General features: G+C 46.5%; 1 protein-coding gene across 1 annotated transcript in view; it reads left to right on the top strand.

Annotated features, from left to right (window-relative positions):
- Window positions 1-18,428, top strand: part of gpr142 (G protein-coupled receptor 142) — a 28,053-nt gene extending 9,625 nt beyond the window's left edge. Inside the window, exons 2-3 of the mRNA XM_072482019.1 lie at window positions 2,250-2,410; window positions 16,918-18,428. Coding sequence (XP_072338120.1) covers window positions 2,275-2,410; window positions 16,918-17,702 — 921 coding nt within the window. The 5' untranslated portion in view covers window positions 2,250-2,274 and the 3' untranslated portion in view covers window positions 17,703-18,428. The remainder of the gene's footprint in view (window positions 1-2,249; window positions 2,411-16,917) is intronic.
- Window positions 18,429-22,574: the final 4,146 nt, after the last annotated feature.

Below are 22,574 nucleotides of genomic sequence, written 5' to 3'. Positions count from 1 at the left end.
GGTGTTTCCTGATGCACAATGTTCACTGTGCAAAGTGCCAATTTTTCATTCAGCGTGCTACAATTTAAGAAATGCCCCTGCCCCTGGATTAGGTAATAAAGCTCCCTGCAGAATTAAGGACTTTTAAAATAATAATAATAATAATCTTTATTGTCACAAGTAGGCTGACATTAACACTGCAATGAAGTTACTGTGAAAAGCCCCTCGTCGCCACACTCCGACACCTGTTTCATAGATTATCATAGAATTTACAGTGCAGAAGGAGGCCATTCGGCCCATCGAGTCTGCACTGGCTCTTGGAAAGAGCACCCTATCCAAGGTCAACACCTCCACCCTATCCCCATAACCCAGTAACCCCACCCAACACTAAGGGCAATTTTGGACACTAAGGGCAATTTAGCATGGCCAATCCACCTAAACTGCACATCTTTGGACTGTGGGAGGAAACCGGAGCACCCGGAGGAAACCCACGCACACACGGGGAGGATGTGCAGACTCCGCACAGACAGTGACCCAAGCTGGAATCGAACCTGGGACCCTGGAGCTGTGAAGCAATTGTGCTATCCACAAGGCTACCGTGCTGCCCGTTCAGGTACACACAGGGAGAATTCAGAGTGTCCAATTCACCCAACAAGCACGTCTTTCGGGACGTGTGGGGAGAAACCGGAGCACCCGGAGGAAACCCACGCAGACACGGGGAGAACGTGCAGACTCCGTACATACAGTGACCCAAGCCGGGAATTGAACCTGGGACCCTGGCGCTGTGAAGCAACAGTGTCATCTAATCGCAGTAGGCAGAATAACAACTGCTCTGTAGAAGAGTCAGATTCGAAATGTTAACTTTTGTTTCGCTCTCCACAGATGTTGCCAGACCTGTTGAGTTTTTCCAGCATTTTCTGTTTTTATAACAACAACTTGCATTGATATAGCACCTTTAACATAATGAAACATCATAAGGTTCTTCCCAGAAGTGTTTGAGAGCAAACTTTAACACCCAGCCTGATAAGGAGGTACTACGGAAAGTGACAATAAGCTGGGTCAAGGAGGTGACTTTTCAGGAATACCTTATTGGTGGAAAGAGAGTGGTGGAGAGGTTTAGAGAGGGGTGTCTCCAGAGCCTAGGGCCTCAGTACCTGATGGTACAGCCCATTGGCGGAGTGATTCAAATCTGGGGGCGCACACCAGGAATCAAGGGGCAGCACGGCAGCACAGTGGTTAGCACTGGGACTACGGCACTGAGGACCCGGGTTCGTATCCCGGTCCTGGATCACTGTCCGTGTGGAGTTTCCACATTCCCCCTGTGTCTGCGTGGGTTTCACCCCCACAACCCAAAAAGATGTGCAGGCGAGGAGGATTGGCCACGCTAAATTACTCCTTAATTGGAAAAAAAATAATTGGGTATTCTAAATTTTTTTTTAAAAGGAATATCACATCAAGAGAACAGATTTAGAGAAACAAGGATATCGCAAAGGCTTGGGGGACCTGAGGAGATTTGTGAGCTAAGAAGTGGTGAGACCATGAAAAGATCTCAACACAGAATTTTAAAATCAAGGCGTTTCTTTTTTCAATTAAGGGGCAATTTAGCATGGCCAATCCACCTACCCTGCACATAGAACATAGAATGCAGAAGGAGGCCATTCGGCCCATCGAGTCTGCACCGACTCATTTAAGCCCTCACTTCCACCCTATCCCCGTAACCCAATAACCCCTTCTATGGTCACTAAGGGTAATTTAGCATGGCCAATCCACATAACCTGCACATCTTTGGACTGTGGGAGGAAACCGGAACACCCGGAGGAAACCCACGCAGACACGGGGAGAACGTGCAGACTCCGCACAGACAGTGACCCAGCGGGGAATCGAACCTGGGACCCTGGCGCTGTGAAACCACAGTGCTATCCACTTGTGCTACCATGCTACCGTGGGGGCAAAACCCACACAAACACGGGGAGAATGTGCAAACTCCACACGGACAGTGACCCAGAGCTGGGATCAAACCTGGGACAACAACGCCGTGAGGCAGCAGTGCTAACCACTGTGCCACCGTGCTGCCGTCAGGCGTTTTCTTAACAAGGCCCCAATGTCGGTCAGCAAGGGCAGGAGTGATGGGTGAACGGGAATTGGTGCGAGTTAGTATAGGGGCAACAGAGATTTGGATGGTTTCATGTTTCTGGATTGGAACAGTCATTCTCTTCCATTTCCACATGTCTAGCACGGAACGATGTTACCAAATATTTTTTATTTTGCAGGTAATCTAATGCGCTTCCTGACAATATGATCGAAGAACACAATAGCACATTTCCAGATTACTGGCAGGAATTGGGTGAATCACGTTTCGAGAGATCACCGTGTGTTTTGGGAGTTGTTCCAATCATTTACTACAGTGTTCTGCTCTGTCTGGGTTTACCAGGTGAGTGCAAAGATCATCCTTACACATCAGGCTGGTTAAAGCCATTACTCTGGCACGAAGAAGTTCAATCTGGTTCACGTCAATATTCGCAAGTTAGTGCAGTTTAGCAATGTCACTTGCTCCATCACGAAGCGAGAGCGCAGCCGGTTCAGTAACAAGAACTTGCATTTATGTAGCACCCTGCAATGTGAAACATCTCCCAAGGTACTTCACAGAAGCGAATTCAGCTTTTTAAAATGGACAACAAACATTCAAGACTGAGGCAGACAGATTTTTGATTGACGAGGGGAGTCAAGGATTATGAGTTAGGTGGGGTTACTGGGTTACGGGGATAGGTTGGAAGTGTGGGCTTAAATGGGGTGCTCTTTCCAAGGATCGGTGCAGACTCGATGGGCCGAATAGCCTCCTTCTGCACTGTAAATTCTATGAGGGGCAGACAACCGCTATCAGATCAGCCATGATCTCATTGAACGGCGGCACAGACTCGGGGGTCCCAATGCCTTCTGCTTTTCTGTAGGAAGAATGACGGGAAGTTTGGTTTTAAGAAGGGTTTTAAAGGAAGTGAGCGTAAGCGACAGAGGAGTTTGGTGATGCAATTCAGAAGCATTGGGCTCAGACACCTGAAGGTAAGGCTGCCAATGGTGGGGAAACATAGAAGGCCAGGCTCAGGGAATAGGAGCATTCAAAGATTGGGTTGCATGGCTGGAGGAAGTTACAGAGGGAGCGAGGGACAAGGGCATGAATGCATTTAAAGACAAGAATCTGAATTATTTTTAATTTGCGGTTATAGGGGAGCTATCTCTTCACCTTGCCATTGCAGCCTCGCCTTCAGGCGTTTGGGCCTGATTTGTTTTAAAATTTATGAGTATCCAATTTTTCTTTTCCAATTAAGGGACAATTTAGCAGTGGCCAATCCACCTTTGAGATCCAGTGGGAATAGGAAAAGGAAATTTGATCCAAAAAGCCTACTTTGTTTAAGGGCGGCACAATGGTTAGCACTGCTGCCTTACAGCGTCGAGGACCCGGGTAAGACCCCAGCCCCGGGTCACTGTCCGTGTGGAGTTTGCACATTCCTTTTTATTTCTTTTTCGTAAAATAAATTTAGAGTATCCAATTCTTTTTTTTCCAATTAAGGGGTAATTTAGCGAGGCCAGTCCCCCTATTCTGCACAGCATTTTGGGTTGTGGGGGTGAGAGCCATCCAGACACGGGGAGAATGTGAAAACTCTACACGGACAGTGACCCGGAGCTGAATGGCCTCCTTCCATGATGCATTCTGATTCTGACTTCATGGCTATCCCAGATAGCCTAATTATCCTTCCGGAGCAGTCCAATCTCCATATCACATTAGGTGAAGTTGGACACTTTCAAACTATGAATAGAAGATGTTGCAGAAGGGTTAGCTTCATTAAGTATAAGATTGTTTCTCGTTATTGGTAAGATGAGAGCACAAGTTCAGACAATCACAAAGAGCATTAAAGGGGAGAATGGGAAAAAACTACTTCACACGGCCGTGATTAGCACTTGGAATTTTCTGCCGGGGACGGATTTATAATGATAGAGTTTATGGTTTATTTTAATTGATGAATCTGCAACATTCTTATTAAGAGTATCGCATCGGGGACGGCATGTGGCTCAGTGGTTAGCACTGGGACTGCGGCGCTGAGGACCCGGGATCAAATCCCGGCCCTGGGTCATTGTCCGTGTAGAGTTTGCACATTCTCCCCGTGTCTGCGTGGGTTTCACCCCCACAACCCCAAGATGTGCAGGTTAGGTGGATTGGCCACGTTAAATTGGCTCTAAATTGGAAAAACAAATTGGGTACTCAAATTTTTTTTTTAAAGTTTATCTCATCGGTACTTCAAAGCACAGGCAAAGATGTTTCAGGTTCTGCTAAGGAACAGCAGCATTTGTTTGCAGGTGACTTTTTAAACCTTTGGAACTTAACGCATCCCTTAAGTACCGGTACTCACATGGACTAGAATATTAAATTTGGATTCTGTAAATCCAATTTATCGCAATGTTCCTCTGAGCCAGCAGCATCACATGGATTGAAAGCCAAATCGATAGCTTGCTAAATATCAGCCATTTGAAATAGGTCACAGAAAATGCGAGGTAATAAAATGAATCAAGGGAGAAATCTCATCGCCCTGATGGATCGGTGCAAGAATGAGCGCTGCAACTCTTCCTTAAAACTTTGTTTTCCTTCAGGGCTTTAGAAACATGTTGAGGCCAAATTACCAATAAACGTTTTGCTGGAATAACTCAAACAATCATCATGCTCATCAAATTAGATTCGAGCCGACATCAGTGAGTTGGTTTTGACACAGTGAATGAATGCGATGTGCCCCATAGCACGGGTCACACATAATGGATTCGAAGGTCACATTCTGTTCCAGGTCCTGATGTTTACACCGATATTTCCTCTTCTAAATCTGTAACTGGATGTACATTTTGCTGCTCACTGGTGTAAGGCCTCACTCCTACCTGAGATTTCTGACAGACGACGCACGCGGGGCTTGGATTTTCACAGAGTCGGGTTGACTCGAGAGCCCTTGAAAAATGCTGATTCTGGAATTCCTGACTCCATTCCCAGGATGTGCGATTTTCGTGGGGTGCCGTTTAAAGTTGTGGGCTGCTTCCTAGCAGAAGCTCATGTCTGGCGCTCCCATCCTGGCCGGCTCTATTGCAGAGATAAACATCTCCTCCTCTGTAGATTTCATGGAGTTGGGCCAGGTTTTTAAAGAGTCGTGGTTTACAGCTCTTTGGGGGATTCATGAACCCTAGTGAGCGTGAGGTGACCTGTTGAATGGTAAGTTCAAAAGGACCCCTTCATTACTTGTGATTGGCTGAGAACCAGACATTTATTAGAATAACAGAATACCTGCACTCCAGAGGGACCATTGTTTGATTGGCAGCTCAGGATCTCTGATCTCTGCAGTCAATTTCTCAATGTTTGTTGACAGACGTCAAGTGGTTTCAATTGGTTGTGGCTTGTGGATTTTGAAACCTCAGAGTGTCTGGATGATTGACACTTTTATTAGATTGTCATCCAGACTTTTTTCTCATACTAAAAAGTTCTCAATGGATTACGTTATTTCAAAGCTTTTTTCTACCCATCCTACTTTGCACTGTGGTGTTCATTGGTTCTAGAAGGTTTATAGTGGGTCAATGGTCATGGAAACGACAGAGCCTGGCAAAGGGGGCATGAGTAATTTGAGGGCAATGATGGAAAGGCAGAGCCTGGCATGGGGACATAATGGGCCTGAGGGGGTGGGTGGATGGACAGAGGCTGGCACAGAGGGCATGAAGGGACATGTAGGGTGGGTGGGGGGTTATGAAGTGGCTGGATAGGGAGTGTTTGGAGGGTGAAAGGGGTGTCTGTGGTGAGGGCGGGAGGGTCTATGTGTATTTCTTTTCACCAGGACAGAGTCAAAGTTTCATTGCACTGAGATGGGCTTCTTAAACACGCCACCTTGGCATCCAGCAGTCTTTGTGGTTACCTGCACACTTCTTCCCAGATCCGCGGGCCCAGCTCCAGCTCACACCCACCCCCAACAATGAAGATCCCGCCTCTGCGGGCACTTTCTCCCGAGGCAGAAGGGCCAAGCCGTAAATTTTCCCAAACACCCTTACCCGCCTTGAGGAAGAAAATCCAGGAACTCTACGGAAACATTCACTTTTTGATATGTAGGTTCAAAACTACAACCTGAACAGAACAACAAAATGTTCCAATTCAAGACTACAACTTGATCAGTACACCAATAACATTATGAGAGAGAGAGTATATATATTACTACCGGAATGATCAGATCAGCATCAATTTAGTTCCTCCTTGGCAAGATGATTGGCCAAGTCACCTTCTTTTGTCTGAAGCAATGGCAGCTTTATTTGCATCATCTTTTATACCCATTTCCAAGGGTGGAGCTAGTTTGTTATGTTGGCAAAGCCTTTTTGCCCTCTAAAGGCTTTCCTTAAACCAAAATATCCAATGAAACTTTTTTGTTTGTTTTTCTAAACCCGTCAATTGTCTACCTTAATTTCTGCGGCCATAACCAATCAGGCCATTCCTCAGCCTACACCATCTCCCATGTTGTTATGACCTTCTTTGTGACATCCCATTTCAAACATTTAAAGCAATGTTCATATTGGCTTGTTATCAGTTGTTTGTATTCAGGGCTGTTCAGAATGTTCATTTAATCCAGCAATTCTCATTTCCTATTACACTTTCAAACATAAGAGTTTCATTTAAGGCCAACACGCAATGTTTTGCATTCCAGCAATAAATACATACATATATTTAAGGTAAAGTCGACATAGTCCCAGATGGCCATAGGCTGCTTTCCCCTTTGAGGGGGAGAACAGACTGGTGGTGATTTAACCTGAGGATCACCACACCTCAGGTGAGGGGCCAAGTTGAGAAGGCCTTCATGAATAACCTCAGCCAGAACAGGAATTGAACCCACGCTGATGGCATTGCTCTGCGGCACAAACCTGCTGTCTAGCCAACTGAGCTAAACCCCATAGATATATATAAATGTAAAATACGTACACACATAAATACATAAACACACACCAATGTTTTCCCATTTATCTTTCTCTCCCATTCAATTTTTAAATAAATTTAGAGTACCCAATTTTTTTCCCAATTAAGGGGCAATTTAGCGTGGCCAATCCACCTACTCTGCACATCTTTGGGTTGCGGGGGCGAAACCCATGCAGACACGGGGAAAATGTGCAAACTCCACATGGACAGTGACCCAGAGCCGGGATCGAACCTGGGACCTCGGCGGCGTGAGGCAGCAGTGCTAACCCACTGCGCCACCGTGCTGCCCTTTCTCTCCCATTCATGAAATGGAATTCACATTGGCTCCAATGAGTGTCTTCTTCGCAATGTTTCTGCACCTTGCATTATTGTAGTCAGTACAAAAAAAATGACATTGCAGCTTAACTGAGAATCACCAGAGAATCTACAGACTGTTTATGACATCGAGGATTAAATGACCATTCCAAAGGATGCACTACCTTCAATATCTCTCCAATAAATTCAGATCTATTGTCTTTATATTTAAACAACTGAGCTGTTATTTGTTCAAACCTGCACTCTGGACCAGTGCAAGTTATGACTAAAAGCAACAGGAGATTTCTAAATGACCCTTCCAGGGTGACATATATTCCACTGGTTAACGTTATATTGCAGCCAACACAGAGGAAGCTGTTTCTAATCTAACCCAGTTAAAAAGGGTAATAGGATTTCCAAAGCGTCCTTAACTACCTGCACAATCACGGAAAATAATCTTGACAAGGTGGCTAGCCTTTCACAGAAACAGAGTGTATTAAACTGCAGCTAACTTTAATCAATCATATAGTGGGAGACATTGTTTCCGAGTAACAATTATTATCCCAGAATTACATTTCCAGTGAGGAGCTAAAGGTGTCTGTCTGCCAAATTGTATTCTCACTGGATTCACATTTAACCATTGGAAACTCAATTTTGGGCTTGTAGGTGTCGTGTTCTTTGTGTTACTTAATTCTGGATGGTTGGCAAAGACCACAAAATAGCTTGAACTTGAACAAAGCTATGAATTTATTCACACTACTAATTTGGATTCGACACGACCTCCTATTACTCCTAATTATTGATTTTTTATAAATTTAGTGTACCCAATTAATTTTTTCCAATTAAGGGGCAATTTAGCGTGGCCAATCCACCTACTCTGCACATCTTTGGGTTGTGGGGGCGAAACCCACGCAAACACGGGGAGAATGTGCAAACTCCACGCGGACAGTGACCCAGAGCCGGGATCGAACCTGGGACCTCGGCGCCGTGAGGCTGCAGGGCTAACCTACTGCGCCACCGTGCTGCCCTTACTCCTAATTATTAACATTTAAACTGCACTCATCTACAACTAATCTCTGTACTATTATAAACTATGATCTGCTCTTACTGACACTATCGTTACTTCAGTCTGTCTCCAGCTAACTCCTTTACTTCTCGCCCCCACCAGGCTTAGCATCAATGTCTTATATACTTGTAACTCCAATTCCCTCTAGTGGCTATTCTAGTCATTTCATTAACCCTTGCAGTTCTTACATTTATGATAATGCCACAGTAGGGTGTGTGTATACACGTAGCAGACCTTCATTCTTTGCTTTCCAACTCCTAGAGCCAGAAATCAGAGACAAAGGTCAGGCATCACTTGTGTCGAACACACATGGCCAAAACTCATCAAACTCAGCTTCTGCCGCAACATGTACAATATCTGCGGGGTACACGTCGGAAGGAGTTTTATTCATAGGAGAAAGTAATTATCCACATTCCTGCTTTCTCTGCTGAGAAATGTTTAGTTTTATGTTCCAGTTCTATTCTGGTATCTCAGTGTCTCAGTGGGTAACTGCAGTGTGTAATGCTTCTCTGAGACACACAGGCCACAAATACTCATGCTAATTCCACAGTCTGTGCCATTAGCTGATGTCAAATGGGGCTGGGGCAGCACAGTTGGCTTCAGTGCCTCCTGCCTTGGAGGAGAAGTCAGTCAACGTTTCCAATCTTCAGGATGATTTGAAAAGTATATGCTTGTCACCACCAGCTGAGGATGGGCTTGTGTTTGACTGCAAAAGATGTAAGGGTTGTCAAGCTTGCAAACACTTGGTGCTGGATTTTGTGGAGTCACGCCAACCCCAGAGGACATCGGAAATGGCTGTCAGGATGCAGATGCAGAGGTCCATTGGTATTGAGTTACAACAGACCTCATTTTTACACTTCCAAGGGCTTTAACCTGCAGTGTGGAAGTTACAAGTTGCAGATTTAAATGCTCTTGAAGGGCGATAAGGTTTGTTTAACTGTCATGATCTGCAGTTTTTAAAAAAAAAATCCCTTGCTCTTTAAACATGAAAAAAGCTTCAGTTCTCAATGAGAATTTAAAAAAAACTATCTGCTGGACTACTTTGATTGACAGACCACCTGGTGAGAGAGAATGAGGGATGCTGGCTGGAGAGCCATATTGCCTCTAGAACAACTGTGAGGAAGTCCAAGTGAACCAAAGCAGGCTTCTAATCACTCATTCATGGAATGTAGGCTTCACTGGCTAGGCCCGAATTCGTTGTCCATCCCTAATTGCCACTGAGTAGGTACCTTCTTGAATTGCTGCAGTCCTTGTAGTGAAGGTACACCCACAGTGGTGTTAGGAAGGGAGGTCCAGGACTTTGACCCAACGACTGTGAAGGGACAGTGATATGGTTCCAAGTCAGGATGGTGAGTGACTTGGAGGGGAATCTGCAGGTGGTGGGGTTCCCAGGTACTTCTGCCCTTGTCCTTCTAGATGGTAGTGGCCGTGGGTTTGGAAGGTGCTGTTTAAGGAGCCTTGGTGAGTAGCTGCAGTGCATCTTGTAGATGATACACACGGCTGCCACTGCTCACTAGTGGTGGAGGGAGTGAATGTTTGTGAAAAGGGTGCCAATCAAGTGGGCTTCTTTGTCCTGGATAGTGCCAAGCTTCTTGAGTGTTGTTGGAGCTGCACTCATCCAGGTTAGGGGAGGGTTTTCCTTCACACTCTTGACTTGTGCTAGGTAGATTGTGGATAGGCTCTGGGGAGTCAGGAAGTGAGCTACTCGCCGCAGGATTCCTAGCCTCTGACCTGCTCTGGTAGCCACAGTATTTTTATGGCTAGTCCTGTTCAGTTTCTGGTCAATGATAACCCCCTGGATGTTGATTGTGCGGATTCAGCAATGGTAATGCCATTGAATGTCAAGGGGCAGTGGTTAGATCCTCTCTTGTTGGAGATGGGCATTGCCTGGCATTTGTGTGGCATGAATGTAACTTGCCACTTGTCAGAACCAAGCCTGGATTTTCTGCATTTGGATTTGGACTGCTTCATTATCTGAGGAGTCACATTGGCGAACATCTCCACTTCTGACCTTATGGTAGAAGGCAGATGAAGTAGCTGAAGCTGGTTGCGCCTAGGACACTGTCCTGAGGATCTCCTGTGGTGATGTCCTGGAGCTGAGATGATTGACCTCCAACCACCACAACCATCTTCCTTTGTGCCGGGTATGACTCCAACCAGCGGGCAGCTTTCCCCAATTCCCACTGACTCCAGTTTTGCTTGGACTCCTTGATGTCATACTCGGTCAAATGCCGCCTTGATGTCAGGGGCAGTCACTCCCACTTCACCTCTGGCATTTAGCTCTTTTGTGAAGTTTGAACCAAGGCTGTAATGAGGTCAGGAGCTGAGTGGTTCTGGAGGAACTCAAACTGAGCGTCAGTAAATTGGTTACTGCGAAGCAAGTGCCATTTGATTGACTGAAATTGATCTCTTCCGTCATTTTACTGATGATTGAGAGGTAATTGGCCAGGTTGTATTTGTCCTGCTTTTTGTGTACAGGACATACCCGGGCAATTATCCACATTGCTGGATGGATGCCAGTGTTGTCGCTACACTGGAACAGCTTGGCGAGGGGCGCGGAAAGTTCTGGAACACAAGTCTTCAGTACTAGTGCAGGAATATTTGCAGTATCCAATGTCTTCAGCCTCTGATCTGCTCTTGCAGCCACAGTGTTTATATGGCCAGTGCAGTTCAGTTTCTGGTCAATGGTAGCTCCCCCCAGGGTGTTGATAGCTGAAGTGTGACTTTAAAGGTTTGACGGGGTCACTAGATTTTTAGACATGTATATATGTATGTGGATCAGGCAATTCTAGCTGTAAACAAACTCACAATTGACACAGTGTAAATAAAATTCTGTCTAATGTCATTATCAACAACAATGACTCCCATTTATATGACACCTTCAACATAGTAAGATATTGGACAGCACGGTGGCGCAGTGGGTTAGCCCTGCTGCCTCACGGCGTTGAGGTCCCAGGTTCGATCGCGGCTCTGGGTCACTGTCCGTGTGGAGTTTGCACATTCTCCCCGTGTTTGCGTGGGTTTCACCCCCACAACCCAAAGATGTGCAGGGTAGGTGGATTGGCCGCGCTAAATTGCCCCTTAATTGGAAAAAATTAATTGGGTACTCTGAAGTAAAAAAAAAATAGTAAGATGTCCCACAGTGTTCCACAGAAACTATACGAGACAAAATTTGACAGCGAACAGATAAGGATGTTAGGACGGGTTACCAAAGGTTTGTTCAAAGTGCAGGAGCTGGATTCTCCACCAGCAGGATTTTCCGTCGCGCCGGCGGCGCACCCACGCCCGTGGATTTCCCGGTGCGTTGGGGTGGCCACAAGGGGAAATCCCATTGGCGAGGGCGCGCGTTCAGGAAACTGCAGCTGGCGGACCGGAGGAACCCGCCCTAGAGTTTTAAGGAGTGTCTTAAAAGAGGAGAATGAGATGGTGATACTTAGAGACGTAATTCCTGAGTTTCAGGCCGAGGTTATATTGGAGAGACAATGGAAAGCGGGAATGCGCAAGAGGCCAGACCCCAGGAATACAGAGTTGTCAATTTCTATAATTCACATTACGGCAGGTTGAGGGAGCAAAAGGGGCGGCTCGGCGGCACAGTGGTTAGCACTGCTGCCTCACAGCGCCAGGGACCCAGGTTCAATTCCGGCCTCGGGTCACTGTCTGTATGGAGTTTGCACTTTCTCCCTGTGTCTGCGTGGGCTTCCTCCGGGTATTCCAGTTTCCTCCCACAGTCCAAAGATGTGCTAAATTGCCTTTTAATGTTCAGGGATGTGCAGGTTAGGTTATGGGATTACAGGGATAGGGCAGGGCATATAAATGGGCAGAGTTCTCATTTGAAGGGTCTGTGGTAAACACCCCTGGTAACACATTGCATGTATTACGGTACTGCCACTGTATTACAGGTACCACAGTAAATCCCAGCCTGCTGGCTCCTCCCAGCAGGCGACGTATAAAAGTGTATGCTCTCCTGCACTGCTCCCATTCTGGTTCCAGCTACAGGAGGCACAACATCTTGTGCAATAAAACCTCGATTGTTTCACCATTCTCGTCTCATGGTAATTGACGGTACATCAGGGTCCTTGCAGACTCGATGGGCCGAATAGCCTCCTTCTGCACTGTCGGGATGCTATGCTAAGTGGCAGAACAGACTCACAGCTGACCTCTCACCAGTTTGCATTTTCCTTTGACATGGCAAATATTGTCACAATCTTTCATTTCAAACCACGTTCAAGAGACAGTGAGACAAGGCAACAGGTCTCCTAAAAGAGATTAAAATATTGTTTTGGTGAATTTCAGTGGCAAGAAGATTGGGGAAGTGAGAAACTGGCTGCCAATTTGACTCAAATCCATTTTAAAAAATAAATTTAGAGTATCCAATTGTTATTTTTTTTCCAATTCAGGGAATTTAGCGTGGTCAATCCACCTACCCTGCACATCTTTGGCATGTTGTGGTGAGACGCAGCCTCGGACCATTTTACCCTCCCTGCCAGCATGAATCAATTTCACCCTCTATGTGATAAAGTCTGGTGACATCGGCAACTTGAGAAGCTTCTGTTGCAGCTGTTCAATGTCCTTTATCCCTGTGTCGATCTCTTCTTGTTCACTGATTTACCTAAATCCACGAGGGGGCAGGTCTGCGAGGTCTGTCACGCAACAAGGAGTCACATTTTTTTTTACAGTCTCATTCTCTGGCTGAAATGCTCATCTCTCCTGATTATAATCTTTTCTTATGAAAAATATAGGAGAATTGGGTGATTTTAACTGAAATTTATCACAATTTGTTAAATGTGTTATTGTTAGCAGGAACGAGGAGAGCAATTAATCACAACAGCCCTGCCAGAATGATGCTTTAGCAAGCCGCTTGGATTGGTGTCATCAATTAAACCCTGGTTTGCCAAGAATCATAAACTATAAATTCAACTTCACTATGTCGAATGCCAGCTCATTGAAAGTGCTGCCCAATGTTAGTCTTAATCACTTGCTCTTGCGCATTTTCCTTTTCAAATACATGTATATTTACACGAGCATTCACACAAAGCCCTGCATGCAAACATCTCCATTATTTCTTCGCCATAAACAGTAAAGTTGCCATAGTCCCTCTGAGGGGGGCGAGCTGACTGGTGGTGATTTAACCTGAGGGTCACCACACCTCTGCTGAGGTGCATGTTGTGTTATGCTTCTTCGTGTAGCATAAGCTGCTTCCTTGATGTATACTCTGACAAAGGAAGGTCCAGACTTTGTAATGAGTTCAATATGTTTATTGAACTATTAAATGAGTTTGACTCTCCTGCTAATCTAACTGTAGTAACTCAGTCTAACTAAACCAGTCTGCTCTAAGCCACGTGCTGGGTGTGATGCTGTTGATCAACCCTGATGTACTCTCTAGATGTCTGTCTGTGGAAAGAGGCAGAGCATGTCCTTTTATATGGGTTGTGTAATGCCCCCTTGTGGTCATGCCACCTCTGGGTGTCTTGACTGCTCATTGGTTGCGTCCTATTCTAAGTGTTCATTAGCTGCATGTTTGCATCATTACATGCTCTCTCTAGTGTTTACTTAGTTGTAGTGTATTTACATTAACGCCTTGTGTATATACAGTGATGCATATCCCACAGTGCAAGGTTGAAAAGGCGGGGCCTTTAGAATAACCTCAGCTGGTACGGGAATTGAACCCACGCTGCTGGCCTCACTCTGCATCACGAACCAGCTGTCCAGCCAACTGAGCCACGCCTATAACCATCCAAGGTGGGGGTGCAGGGAGGAGGGGAAGAGGAATTAACAGGTGGAGAAGTGAGATAGGCGGCCTGCTCATTATCCTTGAGGGTTGACAAGCATTCATAAGGAAAGTCCCCACTCCCCGTGTCTGCGTGGGTTCCAACCCCACAATTCAAAGATGTGCAGGGTAGGTGGATTGGCCACGCTAAATTGCCCCTTCATTGGAAAAAATAATTGGGTACTGTAAAAAAAAAATTTTTATAAGTCCCTTTGCTGATAAAATGATGGGGATAAAACCGGGAATGCTATTCATGGATTACAGAAGGAGCAGATCCGGTGGGATAAATTGCTTTTCTTATTGTTTGCATTTCTGTCTTCTCGTATATCATAAATACTGTTGTAAACTTCCAGTAGATGTCCCAAAAATATTACACAGAATGAGATTCAGATAACAGATGTGCATTGTAACTGAGACATGCGGCATTCTTGACAGGAGAAAGTGACCTACTTTCTCCCAACAGATACTTTGGATTTGTTTTGCAATGATGAGAATTCTTGTATTTAAAGCTGTAACACCAAGACATTAACCGCGAGGTAATTATTCCAGAGTAGTAACTCACTCAAGCAGCTGTGCTTGGAGGAGTAGAATTAATCCTCAGACAGACATTGATAATGGGTTTTAGGAGCACTTTCACTCAGGAGACATTTATCAGATGCCCAGTGACAGTCAGTGACTGGATTGATTGCTCACCTCAGCACAGCAGATGTAATAGATGACCTGAACGATATTGGTGCAGGGTGTAAATTATGGAGAATGAACACTGGAAAGGGCAAAAGGTGACTGCAAGAGAAGAAAAATATATTAGCAGTGAGGTTGGAAGTAGGTTCAGGGCAGGATAAAAGCATAGCAGCCTGCGAATGTAGTTTTTAAAAATAAATTTAGAGTACCCAATTAATTTTTTTCCAATTAAGGGGCAATTTAGCGTGGCCAATCCACCTTGCCTGCACATCTTTGGGTTGTGGGGGCGAAACCCACGCAAACACGGGGAGTGTGTGCAAACTCCACACGGACAGTGACCCAGAGCCGGGATCGAACCTGGGACCTCGGCACCGTGAATACAGTTTTAAATGAGAATGGCAATCCCTCGTCACTGAGAGCATTTGCTAAAGGCACATTTAGATTAGCAGTAGGCCATTCGGCCCCTCGAACCTGCTCTGCCATTCGATAAGATCATTACTTTAAAAAAATAAATTTAGAGTACCCAATTAATTTTTTTCCAATTAAGGGGCAATTTAGCGTGGCCAATCCACCTTGCCTGCACATCTTTGGGTTGTGGGGGCGAAATCCACGCAAACACGGGGAGAATGTGGAAACTCCACATAGACAGTGACCCAGAGCCGGGATCGAACCTGGGACGTGCTGCCCCGTGAATACAATTTTAAATGAGAATGGCAATCCCTCGTCACTGAGAGCATTTGCTAAAGGCACATTTAGATTAGCAGTAGACCATTCGGCCCCTCGAACCTGCTCTGCCATTCGATAAGATCATTACTTTAAAAAAATAAATTTAGAGTACCCAATAATTTTCTTTTTCCAATTAGGGGCAATTTAGCGTGGCCAATCCACCTAATCTGCACATCTTTGGGTTGTGGGGGTGAAACCCACTCAGACCAGGAAGAATGTGCAAACTCCACACAGACAGTGACCCGGGGCCGAGATCGAACCTGGGACCTCAGCGCCATAGGCAGTAGTGCTAACCACCACGCCACACGATAAGATCTAATTCTGACCTCCTGCCTCCCTCCCCCATAAGCCTTGACGCCTTGTCAATCAAAAACTGATTGATAGGGCGGCACGGTGGCGCAGTGGTTATCACTGCTGCCTCTTGACGCCAAGGACCCAGGTTCAATCTCAGCTGTCCATATGGAGTTTGCAGTCTCCCCGTGTAATAATAATAACTTTTATTCTTGTCACAAGTAGGCTTACATTAACACTGCAATGCATTACGGTGAAAATCCCCCAGTCGCCACACTCCGGCGCCTGTTCGGGTACACAGGGGGAGAATTCAGAATGTCCAATTCACCTAACAAGCACATCTTTGGGGACGTGTGGGAGGAAACCGGAGCACCCGGAGGAAACCCATGCAGACACGGGGAGAACGTGCAGACTCCGCACAGTGGCCCAAGCAGGAATCGAAACCGGGACCCTGGGGCTGTGAAGCTGTGTCTGTGTGGGTCTCACCCCCACAACCCAAAAATGCTCAGGCTAGGTGGATTGGCCACGCTAAATTGCCCCTTAATTGGGAAAAAAAGAATTGGGTACTCTAAATCTTTTTAAAAACTGATCTTATTGAATAGAACATAGAGTGCAGAAGGAGGCCATTCGGCCCATCGAGTCTGCACCGACCCACTTAAGCCCTCACTTCCACCCTATCCTCGTAACCCAATAACCCCTCTTATTCTTTTTGGGCACTAAAGGCAATTTCTGATGACCAATCCACCTAACTTGCACGTCTTAGGACTGTGGGAGGAAACCGGAGCACCCGGAGGAAACCCACGCAGACACGGGGAGGATGTGCATAGACAGTGACCCAGCAAGGAATCGAACCTGGGTCCCTGGTGCTGTGAAGCCACAGTGCTAACCACTATGCTACCGTGTTGCATATTCTTTGCAGGAAATATTTAGAGGGAGACTGTTGCCTCTTATAATCCTGCTGTTCCCTGCATTCTTCTGAAGCATCCTGTGTAGTTGGCCATGTTCCTTTAACTTATCTTTCAAAATAACATAATGCCATCAGGTAACAATTTTATTGCATCATCTGCCCTATTATCCCAATAGGCAGAATTTAACTGCTGACATTAAATTTACTAACACACTCTTTTTCTCTTACAGTAAATATCCTGAATGTAATTGTCCTCTCGCGCCTAGCCATTAAGACACAGAAATCATCCTATTGCTACCTCCTAGCCCTCTCGGCTTCAGACATCCTCACTCAGTTTTTCATCATATTCGTCGGCTTTATACTGGAGACAGCCATTCTTCACCGAAAGATTCCTGCTTCAATGGTGCACACGGTCAGTGTCCTGGAGTTTGCAGCCAATCACGCCTCCATCTGGATTACGGTGTCAATGACCATTGACCGATATTATGCTCTTTGCCACCCGCTGAAATATCGCATGGTGTCATATCCTGAACGCACTCATAAAATAATAGCAACCGTCTTTATAACGTCTTTAGTCACGGGTGTCCCATTTTACTGGTGGTCTGACCTTTGGCGCGTAAATAACCCACCCACCGTGTTCGACCAGGTGCTAATATGGACGCATTGTTTCATCATTTATTTTGTACCATGCACGGTGTTTCTGATTGTCAACTCAATGATCATCTACAAACTCAAAAAGAAGAAAGCACCGACAACCCGTTCCGGAAAGACCACAGCTATCCTCCTGGCAGTCACAACTATCTTTGTTATTCTTTGGGCCCCTCGGACCATAGTCATTATATACCATTTGTACGTCTCGTCAGTTAACAAGAACTGGAAGGTTCACCTGATGCTCGATTTGGCCAACATGCTTGCACTGATGAGCACTGCAGTCAATTTCTTTCTGTACTGCTTTGTGAGCAAACAATTTCGCACCACTGTGAAGGAAGTTATCCAGTCATTTCGCAAACAGTGAGAGGCACACAACTCTTTTGTCACAGTGCTGATCCATGTGCACATTCGGGAAGGGTGACCTGCCTTGATGTTTAAGGCATGAGCAAAGATGATTAAAGAAAGACAATTAAACCAACAAACTATGCTTTAGAATAACACATTGTTGTAACTTGTCAAATGAATGCCTTCCTACAACGGTTGCATATTAATCGAAGCTAAAACTATTATTATTTTAAGATTGTTCAAGCGCGATGCTCATTGGAGCAGCTGATAGTGGTGAGATTGAAATAGGATGGATTTGCAACTTTGAATTAAGAAAAGAGAGATGGGGAAGCCTGGATAATTTATTCCTATCCATTTTACAGCTGAGATTGCAAGCAATTAATACTTTCCAGCAAAGGTTTAAATAATGAAATTATATAATTCCAATCAGAATCTTGGCAGTGTGCAATTTATTTAACTACGATTAAATTTTTTTTTTGAGAAATCCAGATTCTCACACACAACAAAAACATTCTGCATTTGTATAGTGCCTTTTGTGAATTAAGCCATCCGGGGACATGTAATTAAAAATAATCACTAATGATGGTTTCATGGCTGGAAAGATACATTGATCACTGCACTGACCTACATTTAACAAGCAGATTGGCGGCAACATTCAATGGTGCATTTAAAAGGAAGCTAAGTAAACTCATGAGGGACAGAGGAATAGAAGGTTATGCTGGTAGGATTGGATAGAGAAGGATGGGAGGAGGCTTGTAGTGGAGCATAAACACACTGGCATGGACCAGCTGGGCCGAATGGCCTGATTTTGTGCTGTATATTCTGTGTAAGTTATGCAACATTTCTTCCAGAGTCCTGGTCATGGAAAATGATTAAATGTCAGACGATCGAAAGACTAATTGAGTGTCTTTTACTTGGTGTGGAACTCTTCATGATTTGAAGCACTTACCTGAGCACTTACACCACTGTGATTAACATTCTGAATGCGTATGTGAACATCACCCTATGCAGGGAATCTGCTCATGATTTCTCCGCCCCCTCATTGGGGAAGCTCATACTCCCTAAGGATTGTGGGATTGCCATTAGTCCCCAGACAGTGGTAAGCAGGCAGGTTATAACACCCCTAGTCACCACGTTCTGGCACCTGTTTGGGTACACAGAGGAAGAATTCAGAATTCTCAGCTGGTATGGGAATTGAACCCCCGCTGCTGGCCTTGTTCTGCAACACAAACCAGCTATCTAGCCCACTGAGCTAAACCAGCCCTATTATTACCTTGGCTCGGTTCCACTTCTGCTTCCACAGCGTTAAAGGAAGGGGAATAAAATCAGAAAATTCTGGAACACAGAAAAGTGGGCACGATCTGCAGAGAGAGAGAGAAAAAAACAACGTTTCAGGTTGATGACCCTCGTCAAAATTTGATGAAAGGTCATAAAACTGAAATACTGGGCATAATTCTGTTGAGGAAGACATTCAGCCAATCATGACTGCCCCACAGCCATTGGGCACTCTGAGGAGCGCTAATTGGAAGTCCCGCCTCAGAAAGCTGCTGGTCAATCTCACTGGCCAGCAGCTCAGCCTCAGCAGCGCCACCAGGAGTGGTGGCCACTGTTGGAACTACAAGTCTCCCGCAGTCAAGGTTCCGGAGGTAATAGGACACAAGTAAGACGGGCGTCTTGTGGCGGGCAGGGGAGGGCAGTCCCTGGGGAGGGGAAAAGAGGCTGGGGATCATAATTTGAAGTGCAATTGGGGAGGGTGCACCCTGGGGGTGGGGGGAGGGGGAGCAGAACGTGGGGAGGATATCACCAATGGAGGTGCTGTCCCACCCTTCTCACCCAAGGCCTAAACAAACTTACCTGCCACACTTTGTCCTTGTGTCTGAATCTCTCCTGCTGGCCTCAAGATTGAGACCGGGTCAGGAAGCAGCCTTTAGGCGGACATTAACTGCCCACTCATGGACCTTAATTGGAACAGGGGTGAACAAGCTGCCCAAAACTCGTCCACCCTCATTAAAGTGTAGACATAGAGGAGGGTGAGCAGGTAGACACCTTGGGAAGGCCACCCAGATGTACAAGAGGTGTTAACTGAGCTCAAAGTTGACACCGCTGCTGTCAGGTCAGCATTGAACACTGACTGGTGTCACGATCTTCCTGCTCTGCATATTTCACTGGATGCCCACTGAGACCCTCAGGAATGTGGCGTCCAGTACGATGTATCCCACAGTGCCACAGTCGGCATTTTGGATCCTTAAGGGCACTTGCAGCATCCACCAATATGGCCGCATTTGACAGAATTTCTCATCACCCCCAACTTCATCTGTGTTAATTGAATTTCCCCAGGGCAGGAGCAGGAGTACTGCGACCGGCCTTCGTGTTCGAGGCCTGTGATGGATAAAAACACCAGACAACATTCCTGCTCTAGATTACTACGTAAAGAATGGCGTGTGGGGCTGGAATGAGAACTGGAGCCCACCTCCGCAGTCAAATAACCTCCCAACATCCCCCGCTCCTGCCCCGTGTGAGACCGAGGGGGCTTGCCGTCTCTTGTGGAAATTTTCCAGCCTGTTTTGTCACCTTCAGCCTGAGGAGAGGAGGACGGGGGAAATAATGGGAAAAGGAACCTTAAAAAGGGGCAGCATGTTAGCACAGTGGTTATCACAATTGCTTCACAGCTCCAGGGCCCCAGGTTCGATTCCTGGCTTAGGTCACTGTCTGTGCGGAGTCTGCACGTTCTCCCCGTGTCTGCGTGGGTTTCCTCCGGGTGCTCCGGTTTCCTCCCACAGTCCAAAGATGTGCAGGTTAGGTGGATTGGCCATGATAAATTGCCCTTGGTGTCCAAAATTGCCCTTAGTGTTGGGTGGGGTTACTGGGTTATGGGGATAGGGTGGAGGTGTGGGCTTGGGTCGGGTGCTCTTTCCAAGAGCCGGTGCAGATTCGATGGGCCGAATGGCCTCCTTCTGCACTGTAAATTCTATGAATGTCATGAGGAGGCTATTTGTAAACCTGCAAAAGTGGCTGCAAACAGATTTTTCCGGCACTGTCAGTTCTCTCACCTTTGATCAAATGTACAACACAGCCTTAAGCACTGAACCATACGCAAGACATATACTTTAGAACAATGAAACCCAGCTGTCACAAATATCACAGACTTTTATTGAAGTTGCCTTTTTCAGTCCACCAACTAATCTATCAATTACTGGACCAATTAATTAAATGGACTGAAAGACTGATAGTTCCTGCTCACTGGCTGTTTGGCTGTCTAGTTTGTCCATTGCTCAGAGCCTCCTCCATCCCTCAGTTTGCGTACTAATGTATTATTAGCCACTCAATCTGAGCCTTCACTTACTTTTACATTTTGACACCATTAGGCAGAAGCAGAGTGCACATGCACACACCGCAAAGCAATATGAAGATCTCAGGATTTGCTTTCAAATCTGATACTTTGCTTCCATCAGAATATTATGGTCGGTCAGAAAAAAACATGCCAGGGAGGTGCAGGAGAGGACCATCTCAGATGCAGAGGTAGGCGTGTGACAACTAAGTGAGGTCCCAATGCAAATTAATGTCCCTATAGCGAGTGAGTCAGCCCCCTCCCCCCTCCCCCAGTCCTTCCCTAGATCTCACCATTTCTCCCAGTGTTTTGTCTTGCAGGATCACCAACAGACACACACCCCGGTTGACCAGTCCAGGAAGGCATCCAATTTTTGTCACTGCTGTCACCTGCACCCTCCAGCATTGCAGAGATTCTCACTTCGGTAGGGCATTTTAGTGACGAGGCTCCTGGGTCACCTTCTGGTGCGCACGTCACACATGCTGCAACACATCAGGTGGAGATAGGGACTCCCGAGGGAGCCAACAGTCGGAGGGCTGCCCAATCCCACGAACCAGATGTAATCCGGGCAGGTATTGTGGTTCTGGAAGGTATGATCCCATCACTGGTGCAGGATCTACTGAAGGGGGTGTCAGCAACTTTCCAGTACCTGCAAGTACAGCTGGAGGAGTCCATTCACCTTCAGGTGCAGGAGACGGTGGCGACAATGCGTGGTACCCAGGCCAACACTGAAGGTGTGCTGTCCGCGGTGGAAGCCTTGCGGCAAGAAGTCACAGCCATGGGTCATGATGTCCATGGCTTAGGGCAAATTGCGGTTGATGGCTGAGGCTCACAACAAGGGAGCCCATTCAAGGCAGACATGTCCCGGGCCCATATGGACATTGCTGCAGCACTCCAGAGCTTGGCCCATTCACAATGATCATGGCCGAGGGCATCGCGTGTATTGGCCAGGCGCTGACTGACCTGAGCCAGTCACAGAGGGACATTGTACAGTCCCAGAGGGACATTGCACAGCACCAGAGGGACATTGCACAGCACCAGAGGGACATTGCACAGTCCCAGAGGGACATTGCGCTGTGTCAGAGGGACATGGCACATTCCCAGAGGGACATTGTACAGCACCAGAGAGACATTGCACAGTCCCAGAGGGACATTGCGCTGTGCCAGAGGGACATTGCACAGTCCCAGAGGGATATTGCACAGCACCAGAGGGACATGGCACAGTCCCAGAGGGACATTGCACAGCACCAGAGGGACATTGCACAGCACCAGAGGGACATTGCACAGCCCCAGAGGGACATTGCGCTGTGCCAGAGGGACATGGCACAGTCCCAGAGGGACATTGCACAGCACCAGAGGGACATGGCACATTCACAGAGGGACATTGTACAGCACCAGAGAGACATTGCACAGTCCCAGAGGGACATTGCGCTGTGCCAGAGGGACATTGCACAGTCCCAGAGGGACATTGCGCTGTGCCAGAGGGACATTGCACAGTCCCAGAGGGACATTGCACAGCACCAGAGGGACATGGCACAGTCCCAGAGGGACATTGCACAGCAC

This window comes from Scyliorhinus torazame, chromosome 18 (assembly GCF_047496885.1).
Source record: "Scyliorhinus torazame isolate Kashiwa2021f chromosome 18, sScyTor2.1, whole genome shotgun sequence".
Taxonomy (NCBI): domain Eukaryota; kingdom Metazoa; phylum Chordata; class Chondrichthyes; order Carcharhiniformes; family Scyliorhinidae; genus Scyliorhinus; species Scyliorhinus torazame.
This window is presented reverse-complemented; position numbering and strand designations above follow the sequence as displayed.